The sequence below is a fragment of the Battus philenor genome, unplaced genomic scaffold, assembly GCF_028537555.1.
Source record: "Battus philenor isolate CCGP_79_NKW_IND1 unplaced genomic scaffold, ilBatPhil1.0.hap1 SCAF_13, whole genome shotgun sequence".
In the NCBI taxonomy this organism is placed as follows: Eukaryota; Metazoa; Arthropoda; class Insecta; order Lepidoptera; family Papilionidae; genus Battus; species Battus philenor.
Window position 1 is genome coordinate 12612510 of NW_027181675.1, and position 27671 is coordinate 12640180.

The following is a 27671-nucleotide window of genomic DNA, read 5'->3' on the forward strand; positions in this document are numbered from 1 at the left end:
TACTATTTTGAAAGTTTAAATTCCTCTGAATTAAAAATTAAATGAAATGGATTGTAATAATCCACATTAAACAATATAAAAGAATATGTATAAGGTAAAACAATGCTTTAAAAATTAGAAAGCAAAGTCAAGTGCTAAAGTAATAATTTTAGTGCCAATGCCAACTCCACAGCCGTCTATGACTTACCGAAATTGCACTTTTATACTGTCTCTAAAAGGTCTCACCGGCTAGTGTAATCACGGCCGCTGCACAGTGAGTGTTAACTAACACATAGATATATTTACGTTACATTATTAATATCTTTGAATTAGTTATAATATTTACGAAGTTATCGTATGTTAATTGTAACAAGTTTACTGATTATTATTAACCGATTATTGACTTAAATTTAACTTTTATAATGTATGTTTTAACGTCGTTAAGGATTAACATTTTGGTGTCAGTTCTTTTAATATGTGTTTGTGGAAGAAATTTACCTGGGAAAAATCGTAAGTACATAATGTATATAGTTAAATAATGAATACACAGATATTATTTACTCTTCGTGTACCCTTCATTATTGTGTATAAATCAGTTTCGCATTATTACAAATAGTGAAAATATATATTACTTCCATCCGGTTCTAATTGAAATATATGGGGTAGGTTTATGTACAGTAGTATATATCTTATTGTTCAAATGACTATGATAATATATTGTATACCAGCTATTTAGACATAGTTCGATAGACAAAAGTTTCGAGTCTAATGCAGATTAACAGAAAAAAAATGTAAAAATGTAAAACTAACCGAAAATAATGATTACTTATAAATAAAATTCTATTTCGTACGCTATACGACTTCAATAATAATGTGATATAATATAAGCATTGTATTTCTATATATAGTCAACATTTTTTTGTTTGATTACACTCGAATATTTTCTGCTTCGTTTTGATCGACATCAAATGTTTGACAGCTAGTGCATAGTGTTTAAATTACGTCTGTTGATAGTATGCGATAATAAAAATGTTGTTTCTACTGTTTTCTAAGTAATTTATATTTCTTTCTCTCAATAAGAGGAAGGCATGGAGAGAAAGGCCACGCGACTTGTAAATATGAATAAAAAGGAAAATCAAAATTGCGCAATTCTCGGGTGCGATTTATCGTTTCAACCAATATCTATGAGGGTATATACCATTATCACCACGCTTGGCAGGCGGGTTGGTGATCGTAGTGTGGTATTATGGTACGTTGAGGATACTGCTGTCCATCATCTGGAAACTAGTATGTGAGTAGTGGCTGTCCCAGTATGTTATATAAATTAGATTGTATCCAGGGAATCGAAGCTGCGACGTAAGATCACAAGTCTCAGTCCTTACCACTGGACTATCACTGCTCATTGTGCGATAACCAATACATTTTTACTAATATAATAAAATAAAAAACAGTCAAGAACAACTTAAAATGATGCTACAAAATTTTAAGTGGGTAGTTTGTTTTATCTTGTCTCAGGTAGTACCTCGTGAAGAATGATTCAAATCTACAACGTGACTTAATGTGGATTTGCGGATTTCGCATATATTTCTGATTTAAAAACCAAATACATGCTGTTCGTAATGTTTTCTTTATCTGTTATCTGCAATTTCATAAGTACGGAGTATTTACATCCAATTTAAGGTGCGTTTTCACTGTATTACAGCTGGCTGAGCGAGACTTGGTAAGTCAGCTGATTGAATTGCACAACCCTGATAGAAACTCTGTTTAAACGTACTTAATACATAAATTATTATATTAACGATATATGTTTAATGGAATCAGGCGTAATTTTGGGGAAGTCTATCCTAATTAAGAAAAGGACTAATATTTAGCCATTTCCGCACATGCAGTGGTAGTCGTGCAACAAAGTGCACCGCCAGCCCGCTGATAAATGCGCATGCGGCAAACAATGGGAATTACACAACCGCCACCGTCAAATCACTCAACACGTGTTTCACCCCTCCGCGGGCAATCTTCAGGAGTTATGTTACACCGATTAATGCCAAAGTTAAGACTCTGTGTTTGGCACTAATTGGTGTAACAACTTCTGAAGATGCCCCGTGGAGAGGTGAAACTGCATGTGCGGAAGTGGCTAAATATTGGTACTTTTCTTACTAACGATATATATGTATCGTAACTTCTTGATCTAACGTGGAGTTGCCGGGTCGATCGCGTTGTAGGAAGTAGGGTAGGATACGGTATTCGGGGATGATGACTCGCCTAGTTGGATTTTGTTCTGCCAGAGGGTCTTTTATGGTCCCCGTTATTGGGTATATCGTTCCCCTATCTTATTTTTGGGACAGGGAAACATTTCTCAATAATTTTTTTATTTTCTTTTTTATTGTATCCACCCTCTCTCTGCCACGTATTTCACAATTTCTTTATTTTTTATCTTCCGTACTTTACAATATCTTTCACTCTTGCGGCATATTTTCATATTTTATTTAAGCTTCACCTTTCATCCTTCGCTAAACTTTCAGTAATTTTACATTTTACATTTACATTATTAATATTTGGTTTTTATAATTTTATTTATTCAATTTACCATTGTTTAAAAACTTTTTATGCAATACAAGCTTATGTACGGTATAAACCTTTTCTTATTATACTTATTACAGATGTTTCGCCTGATATTTTTTTATCCGACATCTGTTTTGATCCGATTTATCACATGTTCCACTTTCTTTTGCAAAACCGCAGAAGAATGTGATGGTTCTCATTTTCTTCCATGAGGGATGCTATACTGTCACTGGTGACCTATTTCTTTATTTCTGTTTCGCAGTCGGCTTATATTCCACGGGACAGCTTGTTATGCACTCCCAGAAATTATTAATCAATTGCATTCGAATTGAAAAATATAATTAATGTTTCAAATTGATCGCTTTATACAGGATGATTGGAAATATAATAGATGTAAAAAATTATAATAGTAAGTAGTGAAAGTATATCTTAGATCACAGTGCTTATTGTCAAACCGACATTTTATAGTACTAAAATTTTGTGTAATGATAAAAATTGATTTCTAATATTATTCTTCCAATATTATCTTTATATCTAACATTATGGATATTAATATCTTTAAATTCATTAACTGAAGATGCTACTTATCTTGATAGCAAATAATGGACCCTACTGTTCTTATTTTAAAGTCTTATTTGTATCCGATACAACTTTAGTTGCAACACATTTTGAATTGAGTATATTTGTTAATAGCTGAACTGATCAGTGAATTAAGATGCTATATTTAGAGTATCAGATGTCGTATTTACATACGAGTTTGGACGACTTCATATAAGGTAACTATGCATAGCCACCATCATCATTTCATTCACAGGATGTCCACTATTTTTTTCTTTTTTCCTGGTTCTTCCTATTGTATTTCGTATAGGAACTATACATAGCAATTTTTTTTATTTGTTACAATTTCATTACCGTTCTCCTCTTTCAACCTTCACAATTTCCATTGCTACATCCTTTTATTTGAAATCTTTGCACGCATCGCTACTTTTTCATCACCACATTCTTTGATATTATTTAGTAAACTAATTAAAATTTCTTGTTCTTGTGTTTTATTTTTTTTAATCTAATTTCTAATTTTGTATATAACCTCCCTGACAAAAGTCCTGCAATAATCTAGTAATTTGTGACGGCAGTCATTATATTAAGGAGGCAGACATCCTCTGCTGAACACCGGCCATCTTAAATATTACCAGAAGGACCGGTAGGAAGGCCTGCTCCAGTCTCTTCCGACTACCTTTACAAGGTATTCGTTCCAGAACCTTGAGTCACTGCCAGCCGTTCTTTCTGCAAGCTATGCAGCCTGGCAACTGCTAATGCAAATTGCCAATCTGCTGGACTACATCAGTTATTTTCGCTAAACTAGAGTTGTCACTTGTTTCTTCGTAATTATTTAATACAGAGTTTTTCGTACAAAAGACTTAGATCTCACTAAGTCATTGGTCGTGCCTTTCTCCTATATAGAACCAAGTGGTTTCGGCAACAACTAGTTTTGCGTTGTGGCCTGCCCATTTCAACTTGCTAACCTGCTGGTTAACATTTCTTTACGCCGTTTAACAAATAATTTCCTCTCAAAACTGTCTGATACTATCAAGTAACATTGTTTTGAGAAATGAATTCACATATTTTATACGGATCGGATATTATATCGAATGTCTTCTCATTATTCAATTAGTTCCCATATTAATTGAGTTATTATTGAATTTACCTGAAAGTTCAATGAACCGAATATCTAGTTTCATTAACAAAGACGTGAATTACGTTTTGTTATTTCTTTTATTAAGTATATCTGGGTATTTATTTGATAATAACATAGAATGTCCTTAACAGTGAGGTACAAATGTATTTGTAATACAAAAATATAAATCAATATCTCATTTGCATCCCGAATCCAGAAATAAAATATAAGGTTTTCTTTCCGGATCAGGTGGATAAAATAGGAACTGCAATTACATCTAAAGGCTGATATCGCACGAAGTCCTTTAAAATAGTATTTCTAAGAAAGTATTTTAAAATAATCAGTGGTAGCCTAGTGGAAGAGGACTAAGACTTGCGATCGAAGGTTTCGATCCCCAGGATACAGTCTTACATATAATTAACACTTTGTGCATTATTTTACATACTGCTCATAAACAAGTTTATTGAGGATAGACAGCAGCGTCCTCTGCGTACCATAATACCACACTGCGATCGGCAACCAGTCTTCCCAACTTGGCAATTATGGTATATCTTTTAATAATATCGACGGGGTGACCAATAACATAGCTAAGGTTGTAGAAGTCCTTGACAGCATAAGAACAATTGTGGTGTTTTTTTTTGGGGGAGGCAGGAAGCGGCTTGCTTCAAGCCTCTTTCCACTACCTTAACAGGATTGTTTGCCCACCTTGTGGATGAACTACACCTTAAGGTCCGTGGTCTTGACTCCAGAATCCAAGGAGCCCAGCGGTCATCTATTCTACGCGCAAAGTGGCAATCCACTTGATCATTTCGGTTACTTCGTTGTCGTGACTCTTGATTGTCAACTTACTATCTATTTATTTTATTTTTGACTCTACTCTGCTTTACATGGTGTTATAGTTGTGGAGAAGAAGCAGGAAGAAACATATATTATGTCTTATATCATAATGTTTCCTATTTACTATGTATATTATATTACCAACTATTTATAATTTGAGTAAATGTACAATTTTGGTGGGTTAGGAAATATAAACCTAACGATATAGACTAATTAATATTTTACGTACGAAAATTTAGAACATCCTAGAACAATATAATTTGCGTAAATTTTAATTGATTACAGATAAATGCCTATTACTTACATATACATATTCAACAGTCGGGAGTACATACGATCACGGTATATATATATTAAAGTCGGTATACGCAAATCGACTTTATGTGAAAAATATTCAAAATTAACTTTATAAATATAGTCAATTTTAGTTGTTTATGTATAACGTATACTCCTATTCTATCAATCAATAATGTATGAAAACTAAAACACGTTCTCGAGGCATTTACCATTACCTTTTCATGATGTCTTTTCCTACCATGAATTGGCTTTTATTAGGGCGATAGACCAGGCTCTAGGTAGGCTCCCACTGGGTCGACTTCTGACATAATTAAAGTCGTAGGATACGCGTCATAATACCAGCCATCGTGACCATCGTTGGGAGAGGCTAATGCGTTTATTGGCTGTAGAGAAGAAGGAGCTATTTTGATCATCGTCAGTGCGACCCTGAACAATTTTTTAGTGCTCATTTTGAATCAAGTCCTGAAGTTTTTTACCCAGGAGAAGCATCCATCTGTTATGGTTTTCGATATCTTTAAATTAATCATCACAGAAGATTGTTCTTGTAAGAGTCATAGCATGTTTTATATAGTACTAGCTGACCCCCGCCCGTTTCGCGCGATAAAATCCATTCTTCATAATTAAGAACGTGTTAAAAATACACTTATCAAGTTTTATATCAGAATAAATAGAATAAAAAAACATCGACTCATGTGTGAACAAAGAGAAAAGCCGGCAGATCTTTTTGGATCACTGCCGAAAAGTTATATGGAAAGTAATCAAACATAATAATAGTAAGAAAAGGCGAGAAATTGAAAATAATGTAAAAAAAATGTCATATATACATATGTATATATGTGTGTGTATATATATGAGATAAAATATAAACAATAAAAAATAAGAAATTAAAAAATTGTAAAATTTTAAAATAATGAAGTAAACAAAATATAATGAACAATAGTAATACTAATATAAGAAAATAGAACGAATAGCCTTCAAAATTGGAGCTATTAAAAGAACAAAATGAGTTTCAAAATCCCCATGATTTGAGTAGAGCATACATCAAACTCGGATAGGTTCATGCGGTAAAATTTCAAATTATATTTCCCTTAATGCATGTGAAAAAAGAATTGTTTCACTATTTTCACTAGCTTTATAACTCAAAGAATTTTTTACTATAAAAATTTGGCATTTTAAGCTATACTTTATTAAACTTCTTTAATTAATTGCAGAATACCTCTGTATTACATTACACGGATAAATATGTATGTACAGTTGCGCACAAAAGAAAAATAAATTTTATGACTATATAAAATTTGTTAAGCATTCAATAAAAATCGTATGAATTATTGCATTGTTTTTCACCATATTACTATGATAATATTATATAGGCGTTCAGTTAAAGCTTCACTTGTATACATAATCGAACCAAGGTCCGCTACCGATCTCGATCCTACAAGACAAACTTCGTATCACGTGGTCGTATATTAGCCTGCTTACACACTACATTGCTTCAAACTCAGATCTATTTTAAGTCATCAATTTTCTCTACATATTATCTTATTTTCCTAAAAATAAATTTTCGTCACTTAAATATTAAAACGTAAAAGTATTATTTTTAAATTATCTGTGGAAATCACGATGGAAAGTAATGCAGACTTAGCTTCAGCTGCTTGGTCAAACGGTTTTTTAAATCGTAAATGTGAACGATCTCCTATGGCCCCACGTGGCTCTATGTGAGGCTTCTGTCAACAGTTGCAGCATTATAAGATGATGATGAAACGTTGGAAAGAGACAATCGGCTAATTACGGCTTCGTAGAGTGTTATCTCTTTCACACGACTAACAAAACGTCACATAGGTAGTGTGTATCGCCGAGTAATGTACCTATTTATAATTTTGACACGCTGTTAAAATATGTACTGTGTGTTTTTTTTTAATATATTCTTGTGATATTTTTAAAGTTATTTATTATTCCGAATATTTTTCCATTTTTTATCTATGCTATTTCTTATTCTAGTATCTGTATGTTGCTACTTCTTATTATAGTATTAGCTGTGCCGGCGAATATTGTATTGCATAAAGTTATAACTCAAGCCTATATTTATTCACGTTTAATCGATAACTAAAGTGACCTCTCTAAAATATGTTACATTGATTAATTTTGTCAATACGAATGCGACTTGTCAAAACCTTGACAGGTCACAATTAATAATTTTAATGAGTAGTACTTACAATTTTCTACTTTAAAGCTTTTACACCTATAAATAATCACCTTGTATAAAGATATTTCTAACATACTATGAAAAACTCAAATATAATTATTATCATTAATTATTTACTATCTATATCATTAATGATTGCATGTGTTCGCTGTACATTTCGTTATGATAACTTAACGTTTTTAATACATTAAACTATTGAAATAATAATTAAGAATGCAAATCGAATGTATGACCTAATTTTAATACCGCCTACCGGCTTAGTGTATCACCATCCTTACATATCTATATTATTCATTGAAATATCCAGTCCATGTCAACTCCGTATCCGGGTGTTTCCCGGCTTCTACATTGACATTTATCGCTTCCGTATAACCAAACGAAATAAATTTGTAACAGAAATAACTATGGATATGTTTGTGACATTTATTTATCAATATGCTCTATTTGCTGGAGTCATAATATGTTATATACTTTTAAACATAACAAGCTAAGAGTATTGAAGCCAATGCTTAGCGGTAAATATTCCCTGTAATTGTATAGAATTAGAACCCAAGGATATTAAATACAAGTCTTGCTTTTAGACGATACTTTTTATATAGGATTATTTGTCACAAGCGTTTGCTCTAAAGAGGCGAAGGTATAGCTAATTTATTCTTAATTGATGTATATTACACCCTATTTAAAAGTAATGGTTTAAAATATAATAAATAGTGTAATGATTATGTAGTAAAATAAAACGTTTTCGAAATTCGGATTACTACATATTATATCGACCCGAATCACGAATGCCTAAATATACAATGTATATATATCGCGGATACAGAGTGTAAACATTTACACTTTCAATATGAAATGTAAACATCAATGAAAAAAGTAGGAGGAATTTATTTGTAACGTAATGTCTATTTATGAGTTTATTATGGTTTACTGTGTTCTATACTTTGTATAAATATAGTGTAAATTAATGTAACATGTACAAAAGTTAATTAGAGTTAGTGATAGAAAACAGGTATTTAGTTTAGGTATACATTCACCACTTTAAGGCTTTTACACGTATGACTAATCAACCTGAATAAATTTCTGCACCACACAATTATTTCTGTCAGTTAATTACGTTAGTCTAATATATCACGCGTCCGCAACCGCAAAACAATTACATCGCTAGCATGCAAAACAAATTTAGATTCGAACTCGCCCTTGTGCAGAATGCTTTATTTAGAAAACTCCATGCACAGTGACCTTGACGAACCGGCGGCTTCAGTGAGAAAAAAAAGAAACCATTTAATAACATAATCTTTTTTCATTCATTCGCTTGAATTATATACTCGATATGCATTCATTCATTTATCTGTTCATTTATTTACTCATTCGTGCTTTTAATCATTCATTTCGTTTAGTTCGTTCATTCATTTTATCAAAGCAAATATTCTAACAAGTTGCCGCTAACAAAATTCTATTCAACAGTAATTATCAAGAAAATGTTTGAAAAATATAAAGCTCTTACACTTTCTAGATAAAGGGATTGTAGTCAAAAAGAAACCAACGTGGTACAGCTTAGACAATTTAGATCTACGTGATACAGCTTAGAGAATTTAAATCAGAGTATATACAACTTACACACTATAGATCAATGTGATACTGCTTAGACATTAAATCTACGTGATATAGCTTAGACACTTTAGATCTATATGACACAGCTTGGACACTTTAGTTTTACGTGATATAGCTTAGACACTTTAGATAAGCGTGATACAACTTAGATACTGTAGATAGATGGATATTTTCGATAAGCTACTTAAACAATTACATGATTATTGATTAAGATTAGTTGTTATAATGTAGGATTCTAAGTTGAGACGTGTATATATATATATATATATATATATATGTATATATATATATATAAAGTATCTAAAAGCTAACCCAAAAAGTTATACTTGGATTTTAATGAATCTTGTTTGAAAGTAGCCGTCGCTCTTTAAAATCCTTCAATATTATTATTATTTCAACCGCAGGATGTCCAGCGCTGGGCATATATCTACTCTATTAATCTCTTTAAATTATTGAACGAAAATACGTATCCTGTTATTGATGAAGGTTAGCGTAATTAAAGGGAAGGTAGTCTTCTAGCAGTGATGCAAGGTTACAATAACTGACGTATATTGCTAAATAATATGCGATATAGGTAAATGAATGCAATCCAACGCGGAATTTATAATAAACTGCATTACTTGAGACTTTCAGGGTCGATGTAAGTTTGTGTCAATCTTTGAGTGCCCTTTCTTCTTATTGTCGCATTAAAAGATATATGCATATTTTTGTAACATTAACAGAAAGTTCTGGAACCAATACCATATAAGCTATAATTCGGATGGGTATTTTATCACATAACATGGTCATCATTACAGGCGCTATATTTTTATAAACATTTACGTGCAAAATAAAGATTTTACCGTCTTACCGATTGGAGTTTTTAACTTACTCTCTAAGACATTGTGATGTGATCAGCTTTTTGTGATATTTTTTTAATACAGAGTCATATTAGTCGTTGTCTCGTCTCTGTTACCGGAATATAAATTCTTTATAAAACGGAGCATACATTCGATCGAGCAGTGGTATACCAGCGGTGGAAGATTGAAACTTGCGGTCGTAAGATCACGGGTTTGATTTCCGGGATTGAATTATATGGGATTGGAACTGCTTACAAGTTTCAGTACCATAATACCACACAGCGATTGCCAAATCTCCTGCTAAGCGTGGCGATTAATATACCCCTCTATAGATATCCTTGGGGGAGGCCTATACCTTGCAGAGGATATAAGCTGAAACAACGTTGATGACGATGCAATTCTAAACGATCATTTTTGGTACATCGAATTGTGACCTTCGCTTGATACGTTTTGTAAACCGTACCTTGAACCATTACAGATGAATACGAATCCGTAAAATTTACTTTACACTCATTTAATGTAAATCGTTAACGAAATCAAATCGTCACAAATCACATGGGGACTGTCGTAAAGTGAAGCGACGCAACCTATAACGCCATGTACACATTGAAGGATGTTTAGTTATTATTGTTGGTAAATAACTTGAGTTATTTGCTTGAATTTGTATAATAAGGATTCTTTCAAGTGAGTAAATAACTTTAAAAATCATATCTCTAGGTTCTTTCTAGTATACAATACAATCTTGTGTTAGCTTGTATACACTTATTGAATTGTTGAGTTTTATTTTGAAACATACCAATGCTAGTTACTTAAAATGTACTTAAAAAAATTGTCAAAATATAATATTATAATGAGGCGATGTATGAACGGAATGTAAATAAAAGTTATAGAGTGCAGGAGGAAAGAAAAGATGTTGCAAGATGATATGTAGGACGGAAGGAAAGAATGCAAAATAAAATATTAAAAAAAATTTGTGAACCAATTCCCTGTCCTAGAGTAAGGTATGAGAACGATAGGCCCTCAAAAAACTTTTACAGTATTTTGAACTCAAATAAGAACTTGTATATATGAATAGGTATTGTTTTTAGTTCTAATCAATCCCTAGAGTAGGTTTTACTTAAGTCAACCTACAATATATAGTTAACATTCTTTTTTTTAAATTCAAAATAGCATTTTTTTTTGTTCGATTAACGTGTACCTTTTGTTATTAGCAGGGTTATTTAAAATATAGAGATATTATTTCTCTTATTTTATATTTCATTCATAATATTAATAATTATTAATATTATGAATAAAATATTAATAATTATTTCATATTATTTTCATAAGCCTTCGAAGATTATTAAATAGTTATTGTAATGTCCGAATTTGAACATAATAAAATAAAAAAATAATGTGTATAAACTAGTATTTTTCTTGTGAATTTTTATTCTATTTATCATTTATTAATTTTTATTATAAAATTTTAAGTTGTCACAAATATAGATATCGTCAGTTGTCTTCTAAGACTATAAAATGATTATTGTAATGTTATCTATTATTGTAAAGGTATGAAAAAAAATAGGCCTTAATGAGTATTTTTCTTATGAATTGCATTTAATAAAGCTTGAGAATGACTCTATATCTAAGAAATTGAATATATATTTAAAGTTGTAATAAGTCTGATAAATTGAACATTTTTGAATTCTCCCTATGATATGCACACAGGTGAAAACTCTGAATGATCCAAAATAAAAAATAATATGAATTAATAGATAAGAGCATCTTTCTTCACCGTTTACCTATTCTTTAGTATTGCCACTCATATAATTTAATTTGTTTTGAAATGCTACTAGTATTAAAAATTACTACAGCGGACATTCAAAGTAACTTCAATTTAAATTTACTGTGACCGCGCCCTTAAAAATTCGGGTGCCACGTGTCATTGACACCAGCCGTGCACCCTAAAAAGGCCAAGAGCAAGTGAAACCGTTTCCACATAACCTCACGTAATCTGTACGATGTTTTGAAAGCCGAACTATAAAGATATCGCCTTGTCCCACTATAGTAAATGACATTAGTAATTTTTTGTTTACATTAGTACATATCAATTATGTTATGAAATTAATTCAAACAGCGGATATTTATTCTAATATTATATTATTTTAATTTTTTACAAAATTGATTACTTTTTTTGTTACCCTATGTAATATTAAGGATCGGAGCGTCTTGGGGATGGGCCCCCGGGTTGGACAGACAACCTAATTAAGGTCATTGCTATTAGATATTTATGGGGAAAGCCTATATTAAGAAGTAGACGTCTTAAAGCTGAAATGATGATGACGAGGGTCCTGGAGAAAGTCAGTCTGGCCAAGCTCATTTAAGTTAGGGAAGGTTGGAGTATGATTACTCAAGAGTTACAATATCAGTTTGTGTTTAGGCTAAGTTTACGTTATAACTGGATTTAAATAATTTCACATCGTTGAGAAATAGGTATTGAAAAAGACAAGACTATTTTAATTTTATAAATATCTGTAAATTAACTTTTATGTACTTTTTTGTCCTCGTCGTCGTCTCAATCAATCGACGCCCATTATAAGGTATAGAACTCCCCCAAAGATATCTTTGACATATCGTAATCGTCACTTTTGTAAGGCGAGTTGACGATCACAGTGTGGTATTGTAGTACAAAGAGGACGCTGCTATCCATCCTCTGAAAACTTGTTTGTGAGTGGTGGCAATCCTATATAATTAATGAATAGTGTAAATTATATAACATTGTATTCCGAGAATGGAACCCGTGATCTAAGATCGCAAGACTTAGTTCAACACCGCTGGGCTATTGCTCACATGTATGATTCAACAAGAACAATAAAACAAAACTTAGTAAACTTTAGCAAAGTTATACTGAACTTGAACTTATATATAATACTTCACAATTTAGTGAATTAAATTGTGAAGTTCAAAGAAATCCTAGAAGTATATGAGCGGATATGATATGTTGTGATCTTCATTATATAAGTTTAAGGCACCAACGGCAATATATTCTGTGCGCTAAGTAGCTTGCTACTGTCACTAAATGCAAATAAATCTTACTTCAGTTTAATGAATTTTAAGTGATAATAAAGCTTGTGAATTACTTGCTCTAGATACTAGATCAATAATATTTTTGAAAGCAATCACTAAAAAGCGACCTTTGTTCGTTGTGTTCTCGTCTTAGATCTTAGTCAGATTAAATCTTTCGAAGCCATGTATCATAAACTAAAAAGCATCTTTATAGGGGAGTTCAATCTGATTCAATTTTGTATCAAATTGTGGTTTTTTAACATTCATGAAGAATACAAGTGGTCACTATAAATGACAAAGTGGATAGTAATATATAGTATAATTATAAACATTTTCACATACGAATATAAAATTCGATTAATCGAAGATATCTTGTATAACGAAATGTTTCCTAGATTCAAAACGTCCTTTAATGTTTTATGAACCTAATAACTATATAGTACTTGACATAGAAAATGATTAAAAATTTTACAATTAAAACCGAATAATTAGCACTTAATTTATGGATTGGTTATAATTACCTTCTAAAACAAGAAAAACATAGTTTGCGTGACGCTGTGTGCTTCATTGATAAACAGACATAGATAGACATTTTTAATCATAATGTAAACATACTCGCAATTATGAATAAAGGTACTTTGGTACAAGATTTCTTATAATTTTATTCAGGACCAATATAGTATCATCGTAGTCATTTCAGTCCATAGATAACCAATGTAGGGCATAGGTACTCCCCCAAATATATCTATTATAAGAGGATATATTATAATCGCCACGCTTTGTAGGCAGGCATGCGATTTGGCGATGGTATTGTGAGATTAAGGTAGGCAGAGAATGCTGCTGCCTATCCTCTAGAAACTTGTTTGTGAGCAGTAGCTTAATAACATAGTTTAAGTTTTATAATATATAATCTAGAATCCGCGAAATCGAACCCGCGACCTATGATCACTAGTGTTAATCCTACACTGCTGAGCTACCACTACTCGATATTATTTAAATTAAATGTCATAGCATTCATGGATAACCACAGCTTGCAAAGTATTTGCATTTAAATTCTTTTAATCAAATTGAAATAATGACACAGATAAAGTAAATAATCTAATTATCGAACAGAAATAAAAAAGTAAGCCAATAATCACATGAATAAAACTATAAACATATATGCAAATGAATAAAATCGGAGTGTCTGTTTTTATACCAAAAATACGTTATTAAAATTTTTAGTCTATCTTTATATCGGACTTATATTGGAAGGTAGTTAAGGAGTAACTGAAGCTACTTTATTTTTTAAAAATTTCTTTAAAAAAAAAACTATTATTTTGTTAAATTCCAAGCAGACGAAGCCGCAGACACAGCTAGTTAATAAATAAAAATAAATTAGAATTACTAATTACAATTATCAATTACTAGATACGGCTATTACGTGATTTCTTTACGTGGTTAAATAGACGAACGAAAGAAAAAAAGATTGACATGTTAAAGTGTCAATTAACACACCTATACCGTGCAGAATAGATGGCCGCTGAAGCCTTAAGATTTTGAAGTGGACGTTATTAGTTAGCTATATGGTATTTTTAAGTTTACGATATAAATATTAAAACTAATTAACAATTGTTAAAAATTGTTCGTTACAGAAAATATTCCGAAATTATCATTCGATGAACTAAATAAAGAACACTGGAAGATGCAAGCTCAATGGGTATTGAAAAATAAGGTGAGAAATCTATTATTATTAAGATATCTATCTTTGTTAATCCGTTGTTTTTAATTTGTTTACAAAATTTTCTTCTAACATAGTCAGAGCCTATATTTCTAATTACAATTTCTAGACAGAGGGGGGAAATCCTACATAGGACGCCTGGGAATGGAGGGTCCAGGCAGTTCCAGACTCTTACAGACTAAAACCCCCGTCCGTCGGCTCTGTTACAATTAAATTTCTGATAGTTATACATTTTCTTACTATCTTATATATCAATGGTTATTTTACGCTTATGTAATAGATATTCTTATTTGTACAACACTAGTTATCTTTTATGCTAATAACAATGTATTTTGCTTAGTCTATGCTTATATGATATTGCTTATTTTTAGATTTATACTAATTTCTATCTATATTTTCCTTACGTTTACAATGCAATAAACGTTATTACTAGTTTTCTTACTTTCTACTTACTCTATTAATTTACAGTGGCTTATACTGCTTTCATCAGACTAATATCTATTATCTATTTCCTTTGTTTGTTAATCTGTTAAAAGCAGCATATTAGGTTAAAATTAGATCGAAAATATTTTTATATATATAATATTATTCATATTAGTAATATAATAAGGAAGTTGCTGAATGCGGGTAGCGCAGGACCAACTATCGTAGCCATCTTTGGGGGAGGCATATGATTTGTTGTGAGTGTCCATCGGCTAAAAAGAGGTATCTTAACTAATTAGGGAAGGCTATGTCCAGAATTTCTAGGGGAGATCTAATGAGAAAGAAGATTGGGATCGAAAGTTCTTTCCTTTTAGAATCTTCCGACTAAGTAGTCGGAAGCCGGTATGGCCCAGTGGATTGACTAGTTAAAGAGATAGCGGGCAAGTAACATAGAACCCAAAATAGATGACCGCCGGACCCTTAAGGTTCTGGAATGTATGACAGTTAGATGTCCACCAACAAGTTGGATAAACGATCTGGTTAAGGTTGTCTGAACACGCTGAATGAACTCACTCGGTGTTTGACACTAATCGGTGTAACATTACTCCTGAGGATGCCCCGTAGAGGGGTGAAACACGTGTTGAGTGAATTAACAGTGGTAGTTGTGTAATTCGCATCGTTTGCTGCATGCGCATTTATCAGCGGACTGGCGGGCGGTGTACTTCGTTTCACGACTACTGCTGCATAGCAGAAGTAGCTATATATTAGTCCCTTTCTTAAGAAGGTAGTTTCAAACCAGTCCTAATAGATATCTTTAGGGAAGTCTTTAATCCAGGTGTAGACGTTTTATAGCTGAAATAATTTTTAAGATATTATTGATTAAGAAGTTCTTTTATGAAAGACATCTCATCAAGTTAAATCGATGTTTTCAGGACAAACCTAGTTCTTTTTTGTATTTAACTTTAAAACTTTTTTAATCAAATTACGTAGGCCATGATCACTTGTTAAACTTAATTAAATGTCAGTGATTAGTATCTCTTTTTAGTCTTAAATAAAAGTGAAATACGTCAGGTCACATAAAAGTCGTGTCCTGATTGACTTACTGTGTCGGTGTGTACTAAAAGTTTTAAATAAGTAAAAAATATGAAATAAAATTTAAAATGCGCTACAATTTTGTAAATTAAAAATAGTTGTAGCCGTGTAGTAGTGGATAGTGACTTACGTAGTAGGTTGCGGGTTCAATACAAGCGCACACTGTATTTTTTACTAGCTACTCCGACAGACAGCGCTATGTCATAGATTATTCACCTGAAAAGTATAATTAAAATAACTAACAAATAAACTGTATATCATAGTTTATCGATTAACTTTAAATAACTACAAGAGGGTTTCAAAAGTGTTCTTTGAATTAAAGAAATATAACAAATCAAGACGGATTTTATTGTGATTGCAAAAAAAGTGTTTCTCTTATTTATTATATTTATGTATATAAGTTATATTATTACTATTATTATTGATCACAAGCCGCTAGACGCAACTTGGATAACTCCCTCCCACCACTTTAGATGAACCGGCATAATCCAGGACAAAGGATATCGTTGGATGTAAAGCAGCGTGAGACTGGTCACTTTAGCAATATTTGAAGGAGGCTTATATCCTACAGTGAGCATCTATAAGCTAAATAGAAGGAATTAATGAATTAATTTGTATATTTATGTGTAGGATATTCGTTTTTTCCTATTTTTTAAATACCAACCCTACCGAAAAGGGCGATATTGTACGAATATCCACGCCAAACTAGCGCGAGATTATCCACATTCAACGCCATCTATTGACGATGTTTGAAGGTACAGCATCACATACGCCATCGTCACACATAATAAAATATATTTGGTAAAGAAGTCAAGTCCCCTTCACATGTTGTAATTAAGGAAATGTTTTTCTTAATGCCAGGTATCCAGTTCACTGAATAAAAAGATTGCGAAAAACGTAATCCTGTTCTTGGGCGACGGAATGAGCATCACAACGCTGGCGGCGACCAGAGTGTACCTTGGACATAAGTACGGCCACACCGGAGAAGAATTGAAATTGAGCTTCGAAGCATTCCCTTACACGGGACTAGCGAAGGTTGGTCAGATTTAGAATCACGTAACTATGACTTCATTAATATGGTTTTATTTAATCGAAATCACTGCGCATTAAGTGTATTTAATATTTGTTGTTTTAAACAAAATTTAAAAAAAATATCCTATAGGATCTTCAAAAAATATACTGATCTATATAGAAAGGAATAAAACTAGTATTGATGGACATTTTATTTTAATTTTTAAACTAATTTATATTGGGAGTCCGTCGAAAGGACACAAAATCGGTTTATAGTATTATTTGACACATAAATTACTGTTTAGGTTATTATGTTTAGGTTATTATTATTATTATTAGGGTATACTGCTTGTTAAACACGATGACGATTAAACACGATCTGAAGAATCTTGTACAACTTCTATACACTAAATAGCACTATACACTATTTATAGCTACGTATAATTTTGGAGACATTTTCCCGCCTCTAGGAAGATAGGGAATGTAATAGAAGATTCTTACTTTGACACCAACATCGTGTGACATTTAATAAAGAATTTCTAAAGAAATGCTTTAGAAACTCATAACACCATGCTTTTTACTATTGATACGTTAAGATAAGCAGCAATAGCTGTTAACTGTTATTTAAACACTTCACGATTTCTGGAATCTACTTTTAAATTCCGAAATCTCTAAGGCATGATCCATATTACGACATACAATACGTTTGACGTCAATAACTTATTTCTTTATCGACATTAATCGACGATGCTATATAACTAATGAGGTGGTTAGATTTATGTATTTCTATCTATTACCATTTTAGCGATATAAATATATCCATTACGGATTAATTTAATTTAATATTCTTTATTGTACACGTTGAGATACATTTAATAAGTTTTACAATAATATACAAAAAAGTACAATGGGCGGTCTTATCACACAAGGCAATCTTTCACAGACAATCATAGTATAGAAAAGGTAAAAGTACTAATAATACAAACAAACGAACATAAACATACATAGACATACATTCTTAAACATACATCCATACGTATATAACATATATACTTATAATAAATAAAGTTTAATACATATTATAAATATAATACGATCAGTATTGGTTCGATCGCTCTTGTCTCAGAAAGAAACAGAAGAATAAAATTAAATAAATAAGTTTATATAATTTACTGGAATCTTTATTGACAGACATACTGCGTAGATCACAATGTAGCTGACTCAGCGTGTAGCGGGACAGCATATCTAACCGGGGTCAAAGCGAACAGCGGCACAGTGGGTCTGAGCGCTGCTGTGAAACGGGGAGACTGTAATGGTCAGAAGGATGGAGCTTACTCTGTGTCTGGACTGGTAGACTGGGCCCAGAAGGCTGGCAAAGCTACTGGTAAGTAATTATCTCGATAATATTCACGTAGTTATATTTGTAATAGATATATTGGAACCAGATTTTACTAATTTATTCTCGCGAATTTGCAAGTAGAACGTAGTATAATTGATCGCCGGGTCCTTAAGGTTTAAATGGAGACCATAAACTAGGAAGTACAGCGTAGGATGTTCTCCCACAAGGTATAGTATGCTCGGAAGACACTGCTTGCAAACTGTTTCCATTCGGACTTAATACACATAATAAAAATCTATGAAGAATTAAAATCTATGAAGGTGGCCTCCATCCAGCAATGATAATTAATATTATTTTGTAATTTGTGTATTTCATATTGAATACTTCTGTACGTAATAATTGCAGAAAAGCCTAATTTGATAGAGAATTGAGCACTTCTAGTTAGAAATAATTTAATCTAAAAGTAATATACAATGGTTTTAAAATCATCCTGATTGAAAATAGTACACAGACAATTTAGCCAGTTTTTTTCTTATCACAATCATTGTCTATAATACAGTACCTATTTATATATATATAAGTTAAACTTTTCGCCTATTCAGATGATAAAAGCCTCAGAATAATTTTTTTTTATATATATAATAGAATACATAATAACGTGATTAGTAAACATTGAAATAAATAAACGTGGAAGCGAAAATATAACTTCCAACTAGTGCTATCTATCTACTTTGAAGTCATTATTAGTGTTAAAAATTACCGAAAGAAAGTTTTTTTTTGACGCCTTTTATAACTTGGCTTTTTATTTTCAGTTTTACTTAATCTATTTCTTATTTTCTTAGAGTGACTGGCTCTTCAGCTCTTTTTATTGTTTTATTAGCAATGGAAGCTAAGTCAAATATTTCTATTTGAGATTTACCATATATATATATATATATATATATATATATATATATATATATATATATATATATATATATATATATATATATATATATATATATATATATATATATATATATATATATATATATATATATACGCTAGGCATCCGGGTTTTTGATAACAGTGTGGTATAGTACACAGGTGATGCTGCTTGCTTTTCTTTGGAAATTTTTTTGTAAGCAGTGGCAACCATATAAATAATGCACGAAATGTGAATTACATAAAAGACTGCAACCCGAAAATTGAACCCGTGACTTACGATCTCATGTCTCAAATCTCTTCCACTGGGTTACCATTGCTTTCATTGCCCAAAAATATTTTACTATTAGTATTTACATTGTGTATATCACACTAACTGGGAATATCGCAAATGTTTTATTTGAAATACAGTACATTTTGGATACACGTATTGAGGAACAAGTCTATATTTTTATTTCTTGAAATTTTATATCGTAATAATAATTCGTTCTGATGTTGAACAATTATCAAATATTTTTTAATGTATGTTAGATGAAATTTGTAATAAATCCAATCCTGTTGCTTTTATTTATAAACTTTATTGCCATTAATAAACATCAATAGAGTCTTAATTAATTTTAATTTTATTAGTAAAACATTTTTGCTATTTTTACGTGTAAAGAAAATATTATACAGTAAAAGTAAAAACATAGTAAATACAGGTAAATAGTACAACAGAGAAATTTTTTTTACCAAATAAATAATTCATATTTTTAAAAACTTTGCACCGCGTTATTACCATAAGACATCAATTAAAAACAAAGTTAAGTTGTTATAGTTGGAATATTTAATATTCAACTCGAGTCGCGAAGTGGCTGTCGCGTTACTAATCACTCTGGAATATGAATAAAAGAAAATTACGGTGATTAACACGCTTGTCAATAAGATTTAATTATAAAAATTTTTTTGGTAAAAATATTCGATGCTAAAATAAATATATTAACTCCTTTTATATCGGCGTGATCGTGTGTATAACGCAATTATTGAAAATAGTTTTTTTTTTAATATTTGAAGCAAGCGCATCGTGAAACGTCCACCTTGTGGGTGGTAAGATGAACAAAGCGGCTTTTACACACCGTCTTCCGACGATCTTTATTCATTGACTCTGTGTTTGGCACTAATCGGTGTAACATAACTCCTGAAGATGCCCCGTGGAGGGGTGAAACACGTGTTGAGTAATTTGGCGGTGGCGGTTGTGTGATTCGCATTGTTTGCCGCATACGCTTTATCCGCGGGCTGGCGGGCGGTGCATTTGTTGCACGACTACCACTGCATGTGCGGAAGAGGCTAAATATTTGTCCTTTTCTTACATTGTTATTTACCTCGTGGGTAGCTTGCCAGAGCACAGTTCCCACTTCTGAAGTCTAAAGCTACTGGCCCTTGTTCTACGAGCTATGTCGTGGTATTTCTACAAAATTCCAATTCTCGAGTTATTAGTCGCGTTAAAAATATTCTTGTCATCAGGCGTCGTAACTACAACGCGAGTGACACACGCTACACCGGCCGCGTCGTACGCACACTCAGCAGATCGGAGATGGGAAGCTGACACTGATATGCCAAAAGGCACTCACTGTGACGACATCGCTCTACAACTAGTGAGGGGTCGTGTTGGAAGCAAGATAAATGTAAGTTATTTCCTCTAGCACAGTGAACTATTTTCCTACCTCGCTGTTCTAGCTAATTGAATTAATATTAACTCTACCTTAGAAGTAGACATTCTTTTTCTTTCTAAATGAAATAAAAGTCTGTGTGAAGACAAAAAGTTGTGTGAAGTGGACTTCATTACTTTTCCACACGGAACCCTATTTCTGAATGCTTGTATTGTCAGTTATATAGCTATTTATACAGCTCCGGAAATAATATTATGAAGGATTCCCACTCGTGGATTATGTGTGACTCTTTATGGTGACCATATTCTGTTTCACTTTAGGAGTTACTTGAAGTCCGTCGTCTCCTGACAAAATTAGTAGTTAGGCGATAAGGTAGGCAGGTTCAAGTGCAGTTCAAATATTTTCAAAATTATTTTAAGTTTTTTAATCAAATGTAAACTTCGATATTTATCGAGTACCAAATGTCAAATGTCAACGCAATAATCGGATTAACGGTTCGTTTGAAACAACCTACAAATGAAGCGTGTCAAGTTGATTTTTGTCTGTCCCATTAAGAGATAAATTTTAATTGGATGAATCGTTACTTCCTCTTTATGTTCTTTTATGTATACAATAGTTATAAAAATATCAGCTGAATATTATAAAAAAGATTGACTATTCTAGACTTTTTGCAGAATAGAAACTTCTTAAATCTTGTCAATCGATTTTACAGATTCTATCTTCACCAACTATTTGTACATACCTGCATGATAATGTTTATAATTTCTCAAGAGAGTTAATAATTCCATTTAGGTGATAATGGGAGGTGGTAGGAAGAATTTCATACCACGCACTTCAAAAGACGCTGAAGGTTATCCAGGATATAGAAGCGATAATCTAGATCTTATCACAGAATGGGAGAATAATAAAAAATCTTACGGAGCATCACACAAGTATGTCTACAATAGAACACAGCTGCAATCCCTGGACGCGAAGCAGTATGACCATGTGCTTGGTCTCTTCTCATCTGATCATCTTCCTTATCATCTGGAAGCAGACGAAGGTGTACCAGCTCTTAGTGATATGACGCAGAAAGCTATACAGATGCTATCGAAGAATAAAAACGGTTTTTTCCTCTTTGTAGAAGGTAAGGTTCTTTTAGATAAGTAAAGAAAATCTTAATACACAGTCTCAGCTTTTTTAAATTCCTTATTACGACGAGTAAACAAAACGGATATTTTATTTAGAAAAATTACTTTCAACGCTTTGAACAAATCGATCTTTCAAAGTTAATTAAATTTATCCATCAAAATTTCATCAACTTTTATCTGAAGATATGGCAAAAGTTTTAATTAAATATATAAGTTAGACATTTAATTACTAAAGTAATTGAAATTTTGCCTTAAATATATAGAACAGTTAATTTATTCTAGAAGATACCGTGTAGAAACCAATTTAATTTTTCGTTGGACTATCGTACAAGACTTACTTTTCTATCAAGTATGGAACAATCTCCGGGCTTCCTTTTTTTACTGAGAAATATAACTCTATAGAAATATATCTCTCTAAGGTTAGAGTGAACAAGTACATACTGAGTCAGAGTGCTTCGTCTTTGACCACTTCGTCGCTTTTCGACAGTCAAAGGCAGACTAGTAACTGATAAAAAAAAAATTCTTACGATAACATTTACAATTACGTCAATGAATGCATCCAGGTGGCAGAATCGATACTGCACATCACGAAACGAAAGCGCGGAAAGCGCTGGACGAGACTGCAGAGCTGGCAAAAGCGGTTGAAGCAGCTGTGAAGATGATGAACCCAGAAGAAACTCTGATCATCGTAACGTCGGACCACAGCCACACTATGACGTACAGCGGATACAGCAAGCGTGGGAGTGATATATTGGGATTTACGAATAAGGTAAAACTGAATCATAATCAAAAACTGTGTACCCTTTTTTATATGACCTCCGCTATTAGGGAACTCTTGTACAACCCTGTCTTCGGTTCACACTGACAGTTTTTAATAAATAATATATTCACATCTCTCTCTCTCTCTTTACATAATCTATCATTCCTTTTCGTTATTTTACCTTTCATGCTTCTCTTTTCGCTCACCATTTCTTTCTAGACTGTTTTTTGTATTTTAACAATTTTGCCTAGAGGTTTAATTTTTTTTTTATTTTTACATCTTATTTCTGTATCAAAATTTCTTATCACTTATATAATATACCCGTTTCAAAAAGCGCTGTATTACCTCGAATAATACGTAAATAAGTTTATTAGAAATTTTAAAAACTATTTTTTATAACTTTGAAAGCTGCTGGTTTGACACAATGGTTTCGATCGACAAAATAGACAAATGTTTGAGTGATCCACGGCTGATATTTGCATTGTCTGTGTGTGGATTAGGTCCCCATAATTAAATGTCCAATGCCTTTAGGACAAATAGTTAGTCGACAACAATAGGTTTTCTACACGTACGTTTGTGCGTTGTTTTGTAATTAATTTAGTTAATATTATACCTTAATTCGGAGAAATAAATAATAAAACGGTCAATGTTGATACCTTGAGCGAAACATTCGATTCCATTTAGCATAAAGTGGTCCGAGAGCTTTCAATGTTCTGTCATTTCAAACCAGGTGAAACTGTAAACGCCTCAATAAGGGCATTTATCAAAGATGAAAAAAAATGAAAATCAAAAATAATAAAAAAATGTTTTCATTGAAGTAGTTATCTTGTAAATACTGAATACATGCAATATATGTTTCATGGCCTACTTTGTTAGACACCGTCAAGGTAAATTTTACTGGTAGGTCTGGCTTTTCCGGGACCAGCTGGGTCAGATTTATACTAATGGATCGAAATTGGTCAGACATAAATGAGAACTAATTACAGAGGTCAAGATCTAAAAATTCATACCTTATTACTTATTCTTATTTGAATCTTTCAAGTTGTGTGACGTGTATCGATTTTTTATTAGAATTTATAATGTTTAAGTAGGGAGTATTATAGTCGTACTCAAAAAAAGGCAGTAAGCGTAGTAAATTCGGTTAAGATAACTTGTTCAAGCTTACAAGTCCTTGGGGCACGTACAGGCTTTGAATTGCTAAATATTTTGTACTCGTTTATAAGGAACTAAGCAAAATAGTTCGAAGAATTGCTTGTCTCAAGTGACAGAAGGCAGGGAACTCCGCTCGCGCAACCGATGTTAGTTGGGGCCGAAAGGTTCTCGAGTGGCGACCAAGAACTAGTAGACGCGGTGTGGGTGGGCTACCTGTTAGATGGATAGACAGCATAGTAAGGAACGTGGAAAGTCATTCGATGCGAGCAGCGTAAAACTGGTCATCGTGGCGAATTTTGGGACAGGCCTATGCATAGCAGTCGGTGTCTATTGGTTGAAAATATAAATGTTACACCTATAATAAAATAAAATATTAAATATCAGATAAGTTTCCAAAAGAGATGTCTTACTCGAAATAATTTGGGAAACCCTGGTCTAGATAACACCCATCACCACGCATATTCTTATCCCCTTGTTCTAGTTTAATGGCGGCAAAACCATAATACTACCTACTATAAAATATTATAATATAACTAAATATTACGTAACACAGTATTACGTCAGAGGACTCGTGTTGCTTCCCTTTAGGCCTAGGCCTTAGACGTTTATTTTTAGGAATATATAAAAACTAAACGAGCGCCTAGCACAGATAATGATCAATATTACAGAAAAGAAATCTATTATATTTTAACAGGCGCTGCAACTAACTAAATAACTTAAGTAAAAAGTATTTGTTTATTTATTCAATATATGACCTTTTTCCCCAGACTGTAAGTAGGAATATACATGCATACATATATATATATATATAAATATATATATATATATATTTATATATATATACATATATATATATATATAAAAATATATATTTATAATTTGTTACAAAAGATTGAGCTTCGATATAAAATTCTCGTAGAAAATGAAATTAATGGCCAAATGTAATCTACCAATTCCTTTATATAGGCATTGTATATGACGTAATCTCTAAAATATTAGTTTTTAAAACCGTGTCGTATCATATACCATAAAATTAGAACTATGTGAGTTTTATATGATTTTAGTTTAAATAACAACCTGTAATTTGTTAATCGCCATTATTATGTTCCATCAAAGAGGCACCGAAAGAGTTAACTCCTTCTGAATTATTATTATTGCCATAATCACTTATACCAACTACTACAGGGTGTCTTAATAATAATGCAAGATTTGAATCTATCACCATTTTTTGCTGGAAATTCTTACAAACCCTGAAAAACTTAATCGACAGCAGATTTTTAAGGTTTTACTAATTCATTATCAACTCAACTACAACTACTACCGGACATAAGCCTGCCTCATAGATTTCTAATAAGGTCTATCGAAAGCGGCCTACAATTGCACGTTTATTTTTTTTTCTTTTTCTTAAAGACGGAATTTTTTGCAGTTAACATAACCGTTATTTAACAAGTGAAAATCTAAAATACGTAAGTTAGCAAAAATGTCTATGAACTTAACTGTAGGTTTATATAAAGGCAGTAATTGTTGCATAGTCAATTGTATCTTAGCTTAGATAGGTTATCTAATTAATTGACTTAAGTCTGTTCCTGACGCGCGTATAGTTCTATTTATTATAGGTAAGGTGAATACTCAACATCAGCGACAGTCAATATTTAAGCTCAATGAGACATGATTACTTTTGTATTTCTTTTTTCTTTCTAGTTGATATTATTTATTCATCTACTTCGTGTTTTAGGTTATAGTTTTCTATTATTATTTATACATTTTTTTTCTATTCTGTCGAAGTTGATATTTCATCTTTTACCACTTTAAATTTACTTATCAGTTCAATTCTTAATTATTATATACTTTGTAAAGAAACCTCTTTAGCATTTGTTACTTCAATGTTAACGTTAAGTTAAATTATTTCACGTAATGTTTATTCATCTAATATGCTAATGCTTACAAGGTATTGATCCATGTATAGCAGTGAAAATAATTTTCTTCTCTTACGCTATGTTTTCTATTCCAGATGAACGCTTCAGACAATTTGCCGTACACGACCCTGAGCTACGCAAATGGACCTGGTTACAAACCGCACGAAGAATTCCAGAGGCACAATCTTTTATTGGACGACATGAGTAAGAAATTTTAAAATTTATAGTTTTTAATAAACTTGTTTAGACTTGTACCGAATACAATAGGGACTCATCTTTAAAAATTAAACCTTCCAGATGTACATATAAACACCTTTATCAGTCTAATTCTGTTCTTAGTCACGTCTGTCTTGTCTTCTCGTCTTAGTATTTCTATAGCAGTAGCTTAAAACTATTTATATTAAGTATTTCTATAGGAGTAGCTAAAAACTATTTATATTTAAGTATAGATTTTAAATGTTTTTCCTAATCTGCTCGTTTTTTTCTCTTTTGTAAGAGAACTTGGAAAAGCAGTCAAAGCGACAAGCGAAACACGGTTTGCTGACCCCTGTGCTTTAATATTGAGTAATTTATTTGAATAGTATTTATTAATGTACATTATCTACGATAAGCCTCATGGGCAAACTAATACTCGCACAAGCAGCTATGGAGAGGGCTAGAGATTTCTTCATGATATTGAATGAGAAAATCTATAGAATAACTAAGATGTCAGGCATAGCTCAACGACTGACAAGTATAACATGATGGCTTCTGGGAAGGTTTTTATTTTATTACAAGGATCTATATTCCACAGACGTTAGCGTCCGTGCCTTTATTTTTACATTCACGTTTAATGTTTCCGATTTTTTTTTTTACTTATGTTTTTGTTTGTCCCCGTGTGTAGTCTCTTATACTATTTAAATGACGCCCTGGCCATAAAAGGTTGTACGCCAGTATTTATGCAGTGGTTACGGCATTCGCTACATCGATTAATCCCGAGTCTCGTCCGTATAACACACGCATAAGTTCGTGTGACGTGATATTGCAACCAATGCACGATGAACACTGTTACAGCCCAAGAGTGTCTTTTGATCGACGGACAACGATGACCGCCTGATCTTTAGGCCCTGTGCCTCGTGGATGGTCAGCGTTCTTGAACTCTGTACCTTAGTCTTGTCTAATGAGAACTTGTTCATCGGTTTGGGTGACAGGTACAGGGTGTTTCTCTGTTCCAGGGTATTTTTCCCTGAGTAAGGATGCCTACTCAGGGAGTGCAACATTTCTTTGGACGAATATTCAATCGATTCCTTCTATTCGTTTTCAGATAATCCCAACTACACGTATCCATCACTGGTTCCAATAGCCAGAGAAACTCATGGCGGTGAAGATGTTGCAGTTTTCGCCAAGGGCCCCTGGTCGCATCTCTTCACTGGGAACTACGAACAAAATTTCATTCCTCATGCCATAGCATTCGCCGCCTGCATTGGATCTGGTTTCACGAATTGTGCATTATGAGACATCTAATTTACTA

At 32.4% G+C, this 27671-nt stretch overlaps 1 protein-coding gene across 1 annotated transcript; it reads left to right on the plus strand.

Moving 5' to 3' along the window:
• Positions 1 to 432: 432 nt before the first annotated feature.
• Positions 433 to 27671, plus strand: LOC137933250 (membrane-bound alkaline phosphatase-like). Its single transcript, XM_068777120.1, has 9 exons — positions 433 to 489; positions 14680 to 14759; positions 17142 to 17315; positions 18483 to 18675; positions 21058 to 21218; positions 21996 to 22329; positions 22897 to 23102; positions 26257 to 26365; positions 27465 to 27671. The coding sequence occupies exons 2-9, from the start codon at positions 14730 to 14732 to the stop codon at positions 27653 to 27655; spliced, it is 1398 nt and encodes a 465-aa protein (XP_068633221.1). The 5' UTR covers positions 433 to 489; positions 14680 to 14729; the 3' UTR covers positions 27656 to 27671.

What these genes read in the sequence shown, in the direction of transcription:
- LOC137933250 (XM_068777120.1), top strand. Translation starts at nt 14,730, where the DNA reads ATGCAAGCTCAATGGGTATTGAAAAATAAG. An exon ending in CTTACACGGGACTAGCGAAG is followed by an intron (nt 17,316 to 18,482) that starts GTTGGTCAGATT and finishes CTTTATTGACAG; the next exon opens with ACATACTGCGTAGATCACAA. An exon ending in TATTGGGATTTACGAATAAG is followed by an intron (nt 23,103 to 26,256) that starts GTAAAACTGAAT and finishes TTTCTATTCCAG; the next exon opens with ATGAACGCTTCAGACAATTT.